The sequence below is a fragment of the Natator depressus genome, chromosome 6 (assembly GCF_965152275.1).
Source record: "Natator depressus isolate rNatDep1 chromosome 6, rNatDep2.hap1, whole genome shotgun sequence".
Classification (NCBI taxonomy): Eukaryota; Metazoa; Chordata; order Testudines; family Cheloniidae; genus Natator; species Natator depressus.
Genome location: NC_134239.1, coordinates 18,816,871 through 18,829,825, shown reverse-complemented (window position 1 = coordinate 18,829,825; position 12,955 = coordinate 18,816,871). Strand labels below are relative to the sequence as shown.

At 43.1% G+C, this 12,955-nt stretch overlaps 1 protein-coding gene across 1 annotated transcript in view; it reads left to right on the top strand.

Moving 5' to 3' along the window:
- The window catches only part of LOC141988757 (NACHT, LRR and PYD domains-containing protein 3-like), a 53,779-nt gene that overhangs the window by 4,212 nt on the left and 36,612 nt on the right, over positions 1-12,955 (top strand). Inside the window, exons 3-5 of the mRNA XM_074954691.1 lie at positions 2,444-2,476; positions 2,943-4,707; positions 6,524-6,613. Of these exons, the coding sequence (XP_074810792.1) occupies positions 2,444-2,476; positions 2,943-4,707; positions 6,524-6,613 (1,888 nt within the window). The remainder of the gene's footprint in view (positions 1-2,443; positions 2,477-2,942; positions 4,708-6,523; positions 6,614-12,955) is intronic.

Genomic DNA, 12,955 nt, shown 5'->3' with positions numbered 1-12,955 from the left:
AACAGGCTGATGGGAGGAATGACAAATTCTAAATCCCAGCAGGAAGCCAGGGGAACTCAGAGCAGAGATGCTCACAGTGGGCCAGATTCTCTGACCTGCTCCACTGCCTTTTTTCCACTCAGCGGGCACAAGGGGAGCAGAGTCAGCCTGTAACTCTCCCTCTGAGGAAATCCCCATGAGTGTAGAGCCAACAGAGTGGTGCAGAGGGAGTGTCCTGGACAGAGAGAGGTGGGGAGGAGGAATGACTGGAGTGCATCCCCATCTGGGGGACCATTTCTTGGGGTCCAGTGGCAGCTGATGCAAGTTAGAACAGCCCCCAGGCAGCTCTAACCTGTGCTGGGGCTGGGACAGAGAATGAACGATCTGTAATTGGAAACTGATCACAAAAGAGAATCTGACCCAGCATATTCTCAGTAAACAGCTGAATGGGACCTTTCTAGGATTCCAGGCAGGGACTTTATCTTCCAGGCTCTATTTAATTAAAGAAACAAATTTAGTGGAAAACAAACTGTTGAGTGGGCAGCAAACCTAGGGAGCTGCAGTTCAAAGGCCTCCAGCTGCTTTTAAGTGTCCCACAAGAGAGCGAAGTCCAGTTCATGCAATCAGGGTGGTGCTGGCCTGGGGCATCTTCACAGTCCTTGAGACTTGTCTACATTTAAAGTATATCAGTTTAAGGAAGGTCTGAATTTAAATTGGAGTAGCTGTTCCCAAATAACTCCATGTGTGGACACTCTTATTCCAGAATAAGAGTGCCTTTTTTCCAGTTTAGCTTAATCCACTTTCAACATATATTAAGGTAACTGGGAGTAAGAGTATCCACATGTGGAGTTGTTATTCCAGAATAACTCCAGATGTAGAGAACCCTTCAGACAGTGGTTAATGAAGTGCATGGCTGCTCGTACAGTCTCACATGTACAGTTTTAAGAGTATAGACTGGCACAGGTGTGGTTAGCTGAGTACTAAATCCCATCCTCAAAGTTAGGTCCTGTAGAATTAGCACCTCCTTTACTCAGTTTCCAGGTGTGGGGAAAAGTGGACCAGATCCAGTCCATTTGAGTGTTCAGGGCTTTTGATGTCCAGATTTTTCCAGGCCTTGAAAGAACCAATTCTAAGCTGCTGAGAGATTTGAAATAAGAAAAACATGTAAGGTGCCATTTTAGTTTTTACACCATGCTTTAAAACCTTTAATCTTTGTATGTAGAGGCCTCTTCAGCTCATAGTTTAAAAACCTTTGCCTCAGGCTGGTCTTGATTGACCAGTCTTTTGGATGGGAGCCAAACACTCTAGCCAGCTGAGCAGCTATGGCCAGTATCCCATCCTTATTTCAACCCCTTAAACTGTCTTACATATAATTTACCTGAGACATTGCTCTGTTTGAATTGTTTGGGGTCTCCTGGTCAGCTCCAGAGTGTCAAACCTCAGCTGTGCCCAAGGGCTGGCCTCATGCTTTGTCTCTGCACTGTCCTTGTGATGACATTCATCATCTGTTACCATGGCTGTGCAGCTCTCATGGCTTGGTTGTGGTGTATCAAACACCGGTTGTGCCAAAGGCAGATGTGTTTCTTCAGTTCTCACCGTCTCGCTCATATAACATCTCTTTATGAGCTGCTTGGCTATGGGTGGTGGCAAGATCCGATTCAAGGTGCCCCCATCTTTATCCCATGGTCCACGTCAATTGGCACATCCTCTTTTATACAATGGTTGACAATGCTGCAAAAGCTGTCCCCCTTGCCCATAGCCTGTGGGTCCAGTCTTTATCTCTGACTCATTGCCTGTAGACAAAAAGTATTGTAAAGGCTAGATACCTCCTAGAATCATAGGGCTAAAAGGGACTGCCAGGGTCATCTAGTCTAACCCCCTGCCAAGAGCTAAGAGTGAGCATCATTCTTAGCACCTCCTGACAAGACTGATGCTGTTAGAAAGAAAATCAACTGTCTCCTTCTGAAGGGACAGCTTGTGAGCAGGGTGGCCTCATGGTATTTGCAGGCTTCTTTTGAAATGTTTTTTTCTCTATCAGCCATTATGTATTTTCAGTGTGCATTTAACGTAATTTTTGTATTTTCTTTGTAGTTTGCAAAATAAGCCAAGTAAAGTAATAATGGTAAATATTTTCTACTAAACTATTTAAGATATGTTGAAACTTAAGGAGAACCTTTGGTTTGCATTTCCTGCCCCATAATTACTAAACTGTAGCTTCCCCTAATATTTCAAAGCTATTTTCATGTATTAAATCCATGTTTAACCGTTTTCATAACATTACTCTCCATTATTGAAAGCACAATAAAAGCAGATACACTCGTACTCCTATATACCGATACCTTAAATTTGGCAAATTCTTATTCCTGCAGAGATCACTGACTGGATGAATTGCCCCATCTTCCTTAACTGCATGCCACACTGTGATTCTGTTACACTAACATTCATCTGCAAATTTCTCTTTCAGCTTTATGTCCTAAACAAACTCCTGGAAGACCAGGTATGTGACATTCTAATAGAAAATTGTGTTGATTACAGGCATTAGATGTTTAGTTTACCACTAGAAATAAGAAATAACACCTCAGACTGTGTAGTCTTGTTACATCAGACTGTGTACTCGGGGGAGGCAGTCAGGTACCCCACACTTCCGGTTATCTGAACACCCAGTTATCCAACCGCCCAGTTATCTGAACATTTCAGATGTCCTGCAGGCCATTCGGATAAAGAGAATTCTATTGTACGTGCATGAAAGGTCCTACAGCTTTTACTCACATGACTAATTTCAATGGGATAATTTATAATCAGGCCCATAGTTAATTGATTTGGGGATACTTAGTGCTGGAAGTTGCAGTATAATCTTAAAGTAGCATTATTATTGTTTAAATAGCTGTACTGTAACATTAGTGGTAAGTCTTTCTTCTGAATTTCTGATTCCATATTTCTAATGCTTCATGTCACTACCTTAGATTACAGGGTGAAATATAGAGAACACATACAAAACAAGTACAGAGTAATAAAAGACTTGAACTCTCGTCTTGGTGAGAACGTGACTCTAAAGAGCAGATACACAAAGCTGATTATTGTAAAGAAACATTGTCACAAAAAGGAAAGAGAACATGAAATAATGACCTTGGGATGGAGACATGAAGAAATAATGACTAAGCGAGCTAGTTCTATCACCCTGGGTAATTTATTTAAATGTGACGAAGATGGACAAACACCACAAATTGTTGTGCTGCTGGGAGCTGCGGGGATTGGAAAAACAATGACAGCAAGAAAGATTATGTTTGACTGGGCAGCTGGAGAGCTTTATAAAGAAAAGTTTGATTATGCTTTCTACATAAATTGTAGGGAAGTGAACTTTGGCAGTGAGCAAGGAAGAATTGCTGATTTGATTTTAAAGAATTGTCCTAATAAAAATGCACCAGTTGAAGAAATTTTGATAAATCCAGAGAAACTCCTGTTTATAATTGATGGTTTTGATGAATTGAGATTTTCCTTGGATCAGCCAGAAGACAATCTATGCTCTGATCCCTGTGAGAAGCAGCCAATGGAAATTACATTGAGCAGTTTAGTTCGGAAAACTGTTCTTTTTGAATCCTATGTAATAATCACTACGAGACCAACTGCTCTGGAGAAACTCAGACAGTGTTTGGAATGTGCACGTTATGCAGAGATCTTGGGGTTTTCTGCAGCTGAGCGGGAGGAATATTTCCACAAGTTTTTTGGGAATGAAGAAAAAGCAAGAAAGGCCTTTAACTTTGTCAAAGAAAATGAAATGCTCTTCACCATGTGCTTTGTCCCCATTGTGTGTTGGATAATTTGCACGGTTCTGAAACAACAGATGGAAGCAGGTGAAGATCTTGCACAAACATCCAAAACAATCACTGGTGTATATATGCTCTATCTTTTCAGTTTATTAAAGGGTCACAGCAGCAATTCAAAGAAGCACACACCAGCTAACTTGAAGGGACTTTGCTCCTTGGCTGCAGATGGAATCTGGAGGCAGAAAATACTCTTTGGGGAAGAAGAAATCAAGAAGCACGGCTTAGATATATCTGACTCTCTCTTTCTGAATGAGAACATGTTTCAGAAAGATATTGACTGTGAGTGTGTCTACAGCTTCATTCACTTGAGTTTTCAAGAGTTTTTTGCAGCTTTGTTTTACGTGTTGGAGAAAGAAGAAACAACAACCGTGGAAGATTCAGAAACTGCTATGAACAATGTGAAAAAATTGTTAGAAAACTATGGAAAGTCTAGAAATTACTTAATGTTAACAGTGCGATTCTTGTTTGGTCTCTTAAATGAAGAGAGAATGGAGGACATGGAGAAAAAACTTAGCTGCAAAATTTCTCCCAAAATTAAACCAGATTTACTACAGTGGGTTAAAACAAAACCAAAAATATCGTCTTTGTCCCTGGAGCCTGAGGAGCTGTTCTTGGAGCCTGATGAGGAGTTGTCATCCTTTAAACGTAATGCTGAGATGATTTACCAGCTTGAGGAGTTTCACTGTTTGTATGAAATTCAAGAAGAGAGTTTTGTGCAAAGTGCACTCAATCGCTTCACTGAGCTATATTTAGCTGAATATAATTTTACCAAAATGGATCAAGTGGCTCTTTCATTCTGTCTAAAAAACTGTTGTAAGCTGGAGACACTCTATCTAAATCTGTGTACGTTTGGATTTGAAGACCCGAATGAAGATTCCCTACGGCCACCCAAGCAGCCACGTTTGTAAGTAGTGTCTGAGATGGAAACACGCCTACATAATTTCTTAAGTAGAGAAACATACATTGTGGAGGGAGAAGGTCATTTAAAAAGGAAAGATGGCAGCAGTACGAGTGACAAAGGTCTTACGGCTGAACTTCAGATCAGTGGGAGAATCTGACATGTCAGTGAGGCATTAAGTACCAAAGCAGCTGGTGATTTCAGCCGTAAAACTGAAAGGACCTTGTGGAGGTGTGTGTGTGTGTGACTTTCTGTTCCCTCAGCTGGAATGACAATTGTGAGCCCTGCTGCCTCCTGTTTCCAAGGAGGCCAGGAAGATGGCGCTGCTCTGGGGCTGCAGAGAGTCACCCTCTCAACCACATTAAGGTGTTCACTGAAGAAACACAACTGCTTAAGCTGGGTGCCCAAATAGTGACATTCAGGGCAAGGCACAAAAAGGATCTTTAAAATCTGAGTTACACAAGTTACTGTTAAGTGGAAGAGGGAGGGGGAAAAACAAAAACATCCCCACACACCTATCCTTTTCTTCACCTCATGTGGAGGGTCAATAATCTCCTCCTCCTCCACCCCTGTAGGCCTCTCACCCCCGCAGGGGTGCTCCTCCTGACCCAAGCCAAACACTCCAGGAAGGTCCCACTCCCTCCCTTGTCAACCTCTGTCTCAGTAAGGGGATTCACATCTGCATAATCTTATCCCCTGCCACAGAGATGGGACACTGGAAAAGGGTGCCGGAATCAGAAGAGGACCAATTCACTGAACATGTGTTAACTGATGACAGAAAAAAAATGTGCCCCATATTTTCAGTGCATGCTGTACTTTGTGCAAAATATGTGAGGGCACGAGTGAGGTGATTATGGGTGGCTGGGAACAGGGAATGCAGAGAGGTTCTAGAGTAGCAGCCGTGTTAGTCTGTATCTGTAAAAAGAAAAGGAGGACTTGTGGCACCTTAGAGGCTAACAAATTTATTAGAGCATAAGCTTTAGCTCACTTCATCTGTTTTTCTGGATTCATGTCTTCAAGCTGGTGGACTTTTACCAGCCCCGAAAAAAACAGTGCAATGCTCGAGTCCATTTCAAGCCCTTCTGTTTTATACCGGTTCTTATAGCATGCTCATCACTATCATCTGAGGGATTGCCAGTAGCATGCTCATCACTATCATCTGAGGGATTGCCAGCATTAAGACATGAGACACTGTCAGGTGGTGTTTGTTCTCTCATCCTCTCCTCAGAGAGAGAAGTGTGTGCAGCAGGGGTGAAAGTAACGTAAAAGACTTACCGGTATGGGGACCTGACTCTGGGACCCTGGAAGGGGTGGGGCCTTGGGCAGAAGGGGTGGGGCTGGCGGAGTCAGCCTCTCCCAGCCAGCCCTTCCATGCTGCCCGACCTGCACCACCTGGGGCTCCGGCGGTGATTTAAAGCAGCAGCAGCTGCACCGTTTGCTCCCCCATGTCCGTGGCCCTGGGGAGGGAGGGGTGGCAAAAGGGGCAGTGACGTTAAAGTGCTGGCAGTGTTTTAACGTCGGCTGTGTACGGGCCGCTACCGGCGGCCACTTCTTACCGGTGCGCCGTACTGGCCCGTACCGTCCCACTTTCACCTGTGATGTGCAGTGTCATGTTTTGCTTGTGTGTGTGTGTGTGTGTGTGTGTGTGTGTGTGTGTGTGACCATGGGATGGCTCCCTGGTGAATCCCACTCACAGACTCATGGAGTAACTCATATGCAGTGTATGATTACGCCATCTGAGAGGATATTATCATGTTCAGGAAAGAGAATTAAAATCTGTTTCCAGAGATCAACACAGAAAATTTCTATTCTCTCTTTTTAGGGAACAGCATTGGGATGAGCCGACATGTTCACCTATTTACCTGCTCTGTCAAGCATTGAAGGATCCAAACTGTAAATTAAAGAAACTAAAGTAAGACGCTTTTTTTTCCTTTTCAAAATCCTCCTATTATTGCTGTTATCCCAGAAGTTCTACAGCACCGTAGCTCTCCTGACCCTGTCTGCTGTAGTGACTGTATAGAATTGTTTAGGTGCTCAGGAATTTAAATTTCCATTTACCGTATACTCCCTATTGCCCAAATAGCTTGGGGGACACAGATTTTATATGGATAATGGGGAGTTTGGATAGTCAGGAGGCAGGGGCATGTCCCCTCTCATTCACTTCCATGACAGTGGGGCCGTAGAGAGCTCCCTGCGCTGCCTCCTACGCTGATCCCTGCAGGAGCAAGGTGCGGCGGCTGGAGTGGTCTTCAGGGGGTAGAACAGACAGCCCCAGCCAAGACTGCTCTGCTCTGCCCTGCCAGCACCACAGCCTTCTTGCACTTGTGTAATGCTGACAGACCCTGGTTGCCAGTGGGCAGGATCGAACCGGGGACCTCTGGAGCTTAATGCATGAGCCTCTACAGCATGAGCTAAAAGCCAACTGCCTGTTAGCTATGACTGTAGAGCAGACTCATTTTATCTCTCTCTCGCTCTAAGTGGACTCGGTGCCACTAGATAGGACAGAACACCACACCCAGGAGGTGTGTGGGTTACACTTGCACCTGCAGAAATCACCTGCAGGGAAGGCTATGGTTCTGGTGGGGCAGAGCAGAGTCCTGGTCTGGGTTCTCTGCTGTCACACACCAAGGTGTAGGTGGTGCAACCTAGTGGTTGGAGCAGGAGTCTGGCCTGGTGGTTGGAGCAGAACCAGAGGGCAGAACCAGAGTTGTGGTCAGGAGACAAGCCGGTGGTCAGAGTCAGGGGTCAGAACAGAACCAAAGGGCAGAGCTCAGGCTGTGGTCAGGAGACCAGCCGGTGTCAGAGTTAGGGACTCAGGAGTTCAGAGACAGGCAGGAGGTTGGCTGGAGTGGAGCAGGCAAAGGCTGGACAGGAGGGAGGTCTGGTGCCAATGTAGGTGTGGAACGCATCAAGCAGCCACCGTGCTGTTCTTGCTACAGGCTTCAATGATGATCTGTTGGCTCTTTTGATAAGTCACTGTCACTTAGTGAGGGTTTATTGGTCCCAGCTGAGCTCATTGGGTTGCTAGGCAACCAAGCCTAGAGGCGGTTTTGTTCATGACATCTGCTCTGCCCTGCTGGGACTGCAGCCTCCCCTCCACACCTTGCACCCGCAGGTGTCACCAGCCCAGTGGCAGTGCAGGGAACCCTCTGCAGCTCTGTTGGCATGGCCCCGCTTGCTCACTCCCATGACAGCAGGGCTGCAGAGGACTCTCTGCGGTGCTGCAGGGCTGGTGACAGCCGATCCCTGCAGGCCCAAGGTCTCTGCTCTAGTCCACGTTATCCGAATCCCTACCTTGTCCCCTAACATGAGATGCGTGCTGCAGAGGATATGTGTCCTCCAGCATGAGGTATGTGAGACAAAAGCTGTGAGAAACACGTAGCCAGGATGATGGGCACATTTAGGTGAAAGTTCAAGATGCTCCTGGGAATGAATCTCAGAAGAGTCTATACTATGACCTTAGCTTTGTAATGTCTGGTAAGGTGGATCAGTCACTAGAGTCTGAGACTCATTTGCTATCTGAGTTACAGTCATGCTCAGTAGGAAGATGATCTTCCATGTAAGAAAATTAAGCTCAAGTTAAAACGAATGCTTCAAAGGAGCTTATGACACAGGAGCTGTTTAATGGGTGTTCAGAAGCGTCAATCCCCATATGAACCAGAGGATAACGGCTGCAGAGACACTTTGTCTGGTTCCTGATAGGCTGGAATGGCTGACAAATGCCCCTGGATGGAGTTAGTCTTTAGTGTAGACTCAGATGAAGGAGTCAGTCAAGCTGTTTTTCTGTGGCACAAATACAGGGGTCCCATGGACATGTCTGCATCCGACCAGAAACCCTTTTCACTGGACATTATCGGTACTTCTCAGAGTTGGCTGATATGATTCCAGGAAGACATGAGCCATGTGCTCTTGTCTATGGCCCAGTACTCTGTCAGGAGCCAAGCTGTCAGGGAGAGGGCTCCAGCGTAGGATGGAGCAAGGTGTCTTCATTTTACATGATGATCCAAGACTAGACTCTCAGCCTGATGGGATCATCTTTGATCATCTGCACCACAGCTGAGAGCCGTACCTGTCCTGGCCAGTATGAGGCTCTGAGGATTATAGAATCCTTGTCTCTTCTGAGATGTGCCAGTGCCTTTGTTATAAGGTGCTGGAATCAAGGTATGCAGGAGCATCCTTCTCCAGGGATAGAGAAGACATCCCTTGCTAGCACTCTTCTCGGGACTATAGATTCTATGATTCCATAATAGACCACTGTCATCCAGACTGACCTCGTCTAGAACACAGGCCATAGAACTTCCCCTAGAGCATATCTTTTAGAAAAACATCCAATCTTGATTTTAAAATTGCCAGTGAATGGAGAATCCACCATGACCCTTCCTAAATTGTTCAAATGGTTAATTACTCTCACTTAACATGTATGCCTCATATCCAGTCTGAATTTGTCTAGCTTCAGTGTCCAGCAATTGGATCCTATTGTACCTTTCTCTGCTAGATTGAAGAGCCCATTGTAAAATATTTGTACCCCATGTAGGTACTTACAGACTGTGATCAAGTCACCCTTTAAACTTCTCTTTGTTAAACTAAAATGATTGAGCTCCTTGAATCTATCACTATAAGACAGGTTTTCTAATCCTTTAATCATTCTCATGGATCTTCTCTGAACCCACTCCAATTTATCAACATCTTTCTTCAATTGTGGACACCTGAACTGGACACAATATCACACAAGACCCTCATACAGAGGTAAAATAACCTCCATACTCCTGCTTGAGATTCCTTTCGTTATGCATCCAAGGATCACATTAGCTCTTTTGACCACAGCGTTGCACTGGGAGATCATATTCAGCTGATTATCAACCATAATCCCCGAATCTTTTTCAGAGTCATTGCTTCCAAGAACAAAGTCTCCTATTCTATAAGTATGACCTACATTCTTTGTTCCTAGATGTATACATTTACATTTGGCCTTATTAAAACGTATATTTGTTTGCTTGCATCCAGCTTACCAGGCGATCCACTGTGTATCAATGACCGGTCCTCTTCATTATTTACCACTCCCCCAATTTTTGTGCCATCTGCAAACTTTATCAGAAATGATTTTTTGTTTTATTCCAGGTCATTGATAAAAATGTTAAATAGCATAAGGTCAAGAACTGCTTCCTATGAGACCCCACTAGAAATACACCTCAATGATGACTCCCTATTTACAGTTACGTTTTAAGACCTATCAGTTAGCTAGTTTTTAATCCATTTTAATGTGTGCCGTGTTAATTTTGTATCATTCTAATCAAAATGTCTTGCATTAGCAAGTGAAATGCCTTGCAGAAGTCTACGTATATTACATCAGTACTGTTCCTTTATCCATCAAATCTGTAATCTCATCATAAAGAGATATCAAATTAGTTTGACAGGACATATTTTTCATAGAACCATACTGATTGGCACTAACTGTATTTCCCTTCTATAATTCTTTATTAATCAAGTCCCAGATCAGCCACTCCATTAACTTGCCTGGGATCAATGTCAGGCTGACAAGCCTATAATTACCTGGTTCATCCCATTTACCCTTTTAAATATTGGCACAATACTAGCTTTCTTCCAGCCTTCTGGAACTTCCCCATTGTTCCAAGACTTACTGAAAACCAACTTTAATGGCCCAGTGAGCTCCTCAGTCAGCTCTTTAAAATCTCGGTGAGCATGGGGGCATGGCTCAAACAACAAACAAGATAGTGGTTTAATGTATCTGTCCGCAATAAACTGGGGAGAAATTAAAACAATTTAAGAAGATAAAAAGAACTAAGACAAACTGAATCCACAGATCTGTGCCCTAAATATGAATAACCCCTCTTGGAGCCAGTTTTAAAAAGAAGGCTAAAGGAAGCTGGATAGCTCCCAATGCCAGAGAGCTGACTCTGAGGGAGAATATCCAACAACAGAATCCAGAGCCCTCAGCCTGCAGAATATATTAATAATTACTATGCAAATGTGGAGATGTTGAACTGGACCCTCATTATCCTGTAAAGAGACAGAGGGTGAGTGCAATGAGATGTAAAAAAATAATAATTAAAATTGTACTATTGTGTCTGGGGGAGGAAGTGTGTCATCAGTGGCCATTTTGGAAAGGTCAGACAAACAAAGGGGAAGTGTGGTGGCAGCCATCTTGAGAGAGGTGTAACGAGCAGGAAGGAAAGACAAGAAGATGTAGACGTCTGGGAAAGGAAAGATCTCCTGTGTACAAACATCTGACTCCCCCAAAACAAAGACATGGCCACAAAAAGTAGTAATGGCCCTTCAGCAAACAAACCATGGAGGCAGGTGGAGAAGCACCAGTCACTAAGGCTGATCTGAAGGACCTGCTGTTAGAAATCAAAGGAATGAATAAGAAAATGAGGGAAGAGTAATGCAGGCTTACATTAAAGAGATAAAAATAAAATGAATGATAAACTAACAGATGTGGAAATAGGATTAAATGAACAATCCAACAGAATTACTAATCTAGATTGAAGAATCCAAATAATTGAAAAAAAAAAAGAACAAGAAATAGAATTGAAGCTGCAGGACATGAAAATTAGAGAATGCAGGAATAACATAAGGATTAAAGGTTTTCCAGAGGAGACTCAAGGGAGAGATCTGCTGGACACATTGGTCAATATTTTTCATACCATTAATACTGGGTAATAAAGATGCATTCATACTGAGAGGGCTCACAGATCTCTTTTCCCCAGGCCCCAAGCAGGCTCCAGACCAGAGTTAGGGTTGTCCATCTACACTGCTATTAAGACAAGGATAAAATACTGAGGGTGATGAGGGAGAGAGCTGAATCACTGATGATTCTTAATCAGCCCATACAAATGTTCCCAGATCTGGCAACGGCAACCCTTAGAAAGTGAAGAGAATTTACTAGGTGACCACAATTCTTAGAGAGAACAAAATAAGATACAAGAGGGGTTTCCCATTTAGATTGGCCTTTAGATGGAAGAGCAGATATCTGTCTCAGGTCCAAAAGAGAGGAAACCAGTACTTATGGATATGGGTACAGGCAAATCAGCTCAAAAACAATCTGAAGGGGATGAAGGGCATCGGTCCTCCAGGTCGCCAAAAATCAGTGAGATCAAAGAGACCAAAATAGCTCAAAAAGATGCATCATTAAGACAACTGGACAGACATGAGAGCAAAGGAAAAAGTCCAGATCCCAAAGAACACAATCAGTATTTCAAGACATTACAATAAATAATGGATATTATATCCATGTGGTTATAGTGACAAAGGGTTAGAGTTCAATGGAAGCTGCATGCAGGATAGTTTACTCTGTGTGGATACAGTATCCTTAATGGCTATAAGATTACAGTTTTTTTAATGTTGTGATTTATATTTTTATTGTATAAACAAAAATTAATAACAAAATAGCAGGAGACCTAGATCTGCCTTACTGAAGTAAGTTTGACTTTAAAGTAATCACAAACATTCCAAAATGTACATTAACTGGAAATGGATCATCTATGGTGGAATATTTTAAGAATAAATTAACTCAAAGATAGCATTATAATCTCAGAATGCTCAATATTACAAAGGTGTTTGATAAGATTATATAAGGCTTGGTTCTTGAAACATTAAAAAAAGAAAGAAAAGAAAACCTCCCTTCAGCAAGGAGCTAACATGCCCCCGAGGACGTAAGGAAAGTCTGGATTCTCACTGATAAAGTATCAGGGGTAGCCGTGTTAGTCTGGATCTATAAAAGCAGCAAAGAGTCCTGTGGCACCTTATAGACTAACAGACATATTGGAGCATAAGCTTTTGTGGGTGAATACCCACTTCGTCGGATACATGCATCCGACAAAGTGGGTATTCACCCACAAAAGCTTGTGGTCCAATATGTCTGTTAGTCTATAAGGTGGCACAGGACTCTTTGCTGCTTTCACTGATAAAGGGGACCAGATGACAATGGGAGAATGCATAGGGAGGGGAATGAGAGGGAAACAGAGGATAAGAGAACAGAAACATGTTAAATACTGTTATATGTTTCAACAGAAAAATTATACTAAAAACTTGGGGCTCAGAATTGAAAATTATAGTAAATAAGATGCAGAGTCAAGGTACAATAATACAGATGTTAAAAAAAGGAAAAGGAAAAGTGAATCTTAAAATTACTACGTGTAGGATGTGAACTCTATCTAAAATATCTTACTTAAAGAACAGGCACAAATGTAATGGGGACATGGCATCTGGCTGGGGTAATATACTGGGTGAGAAC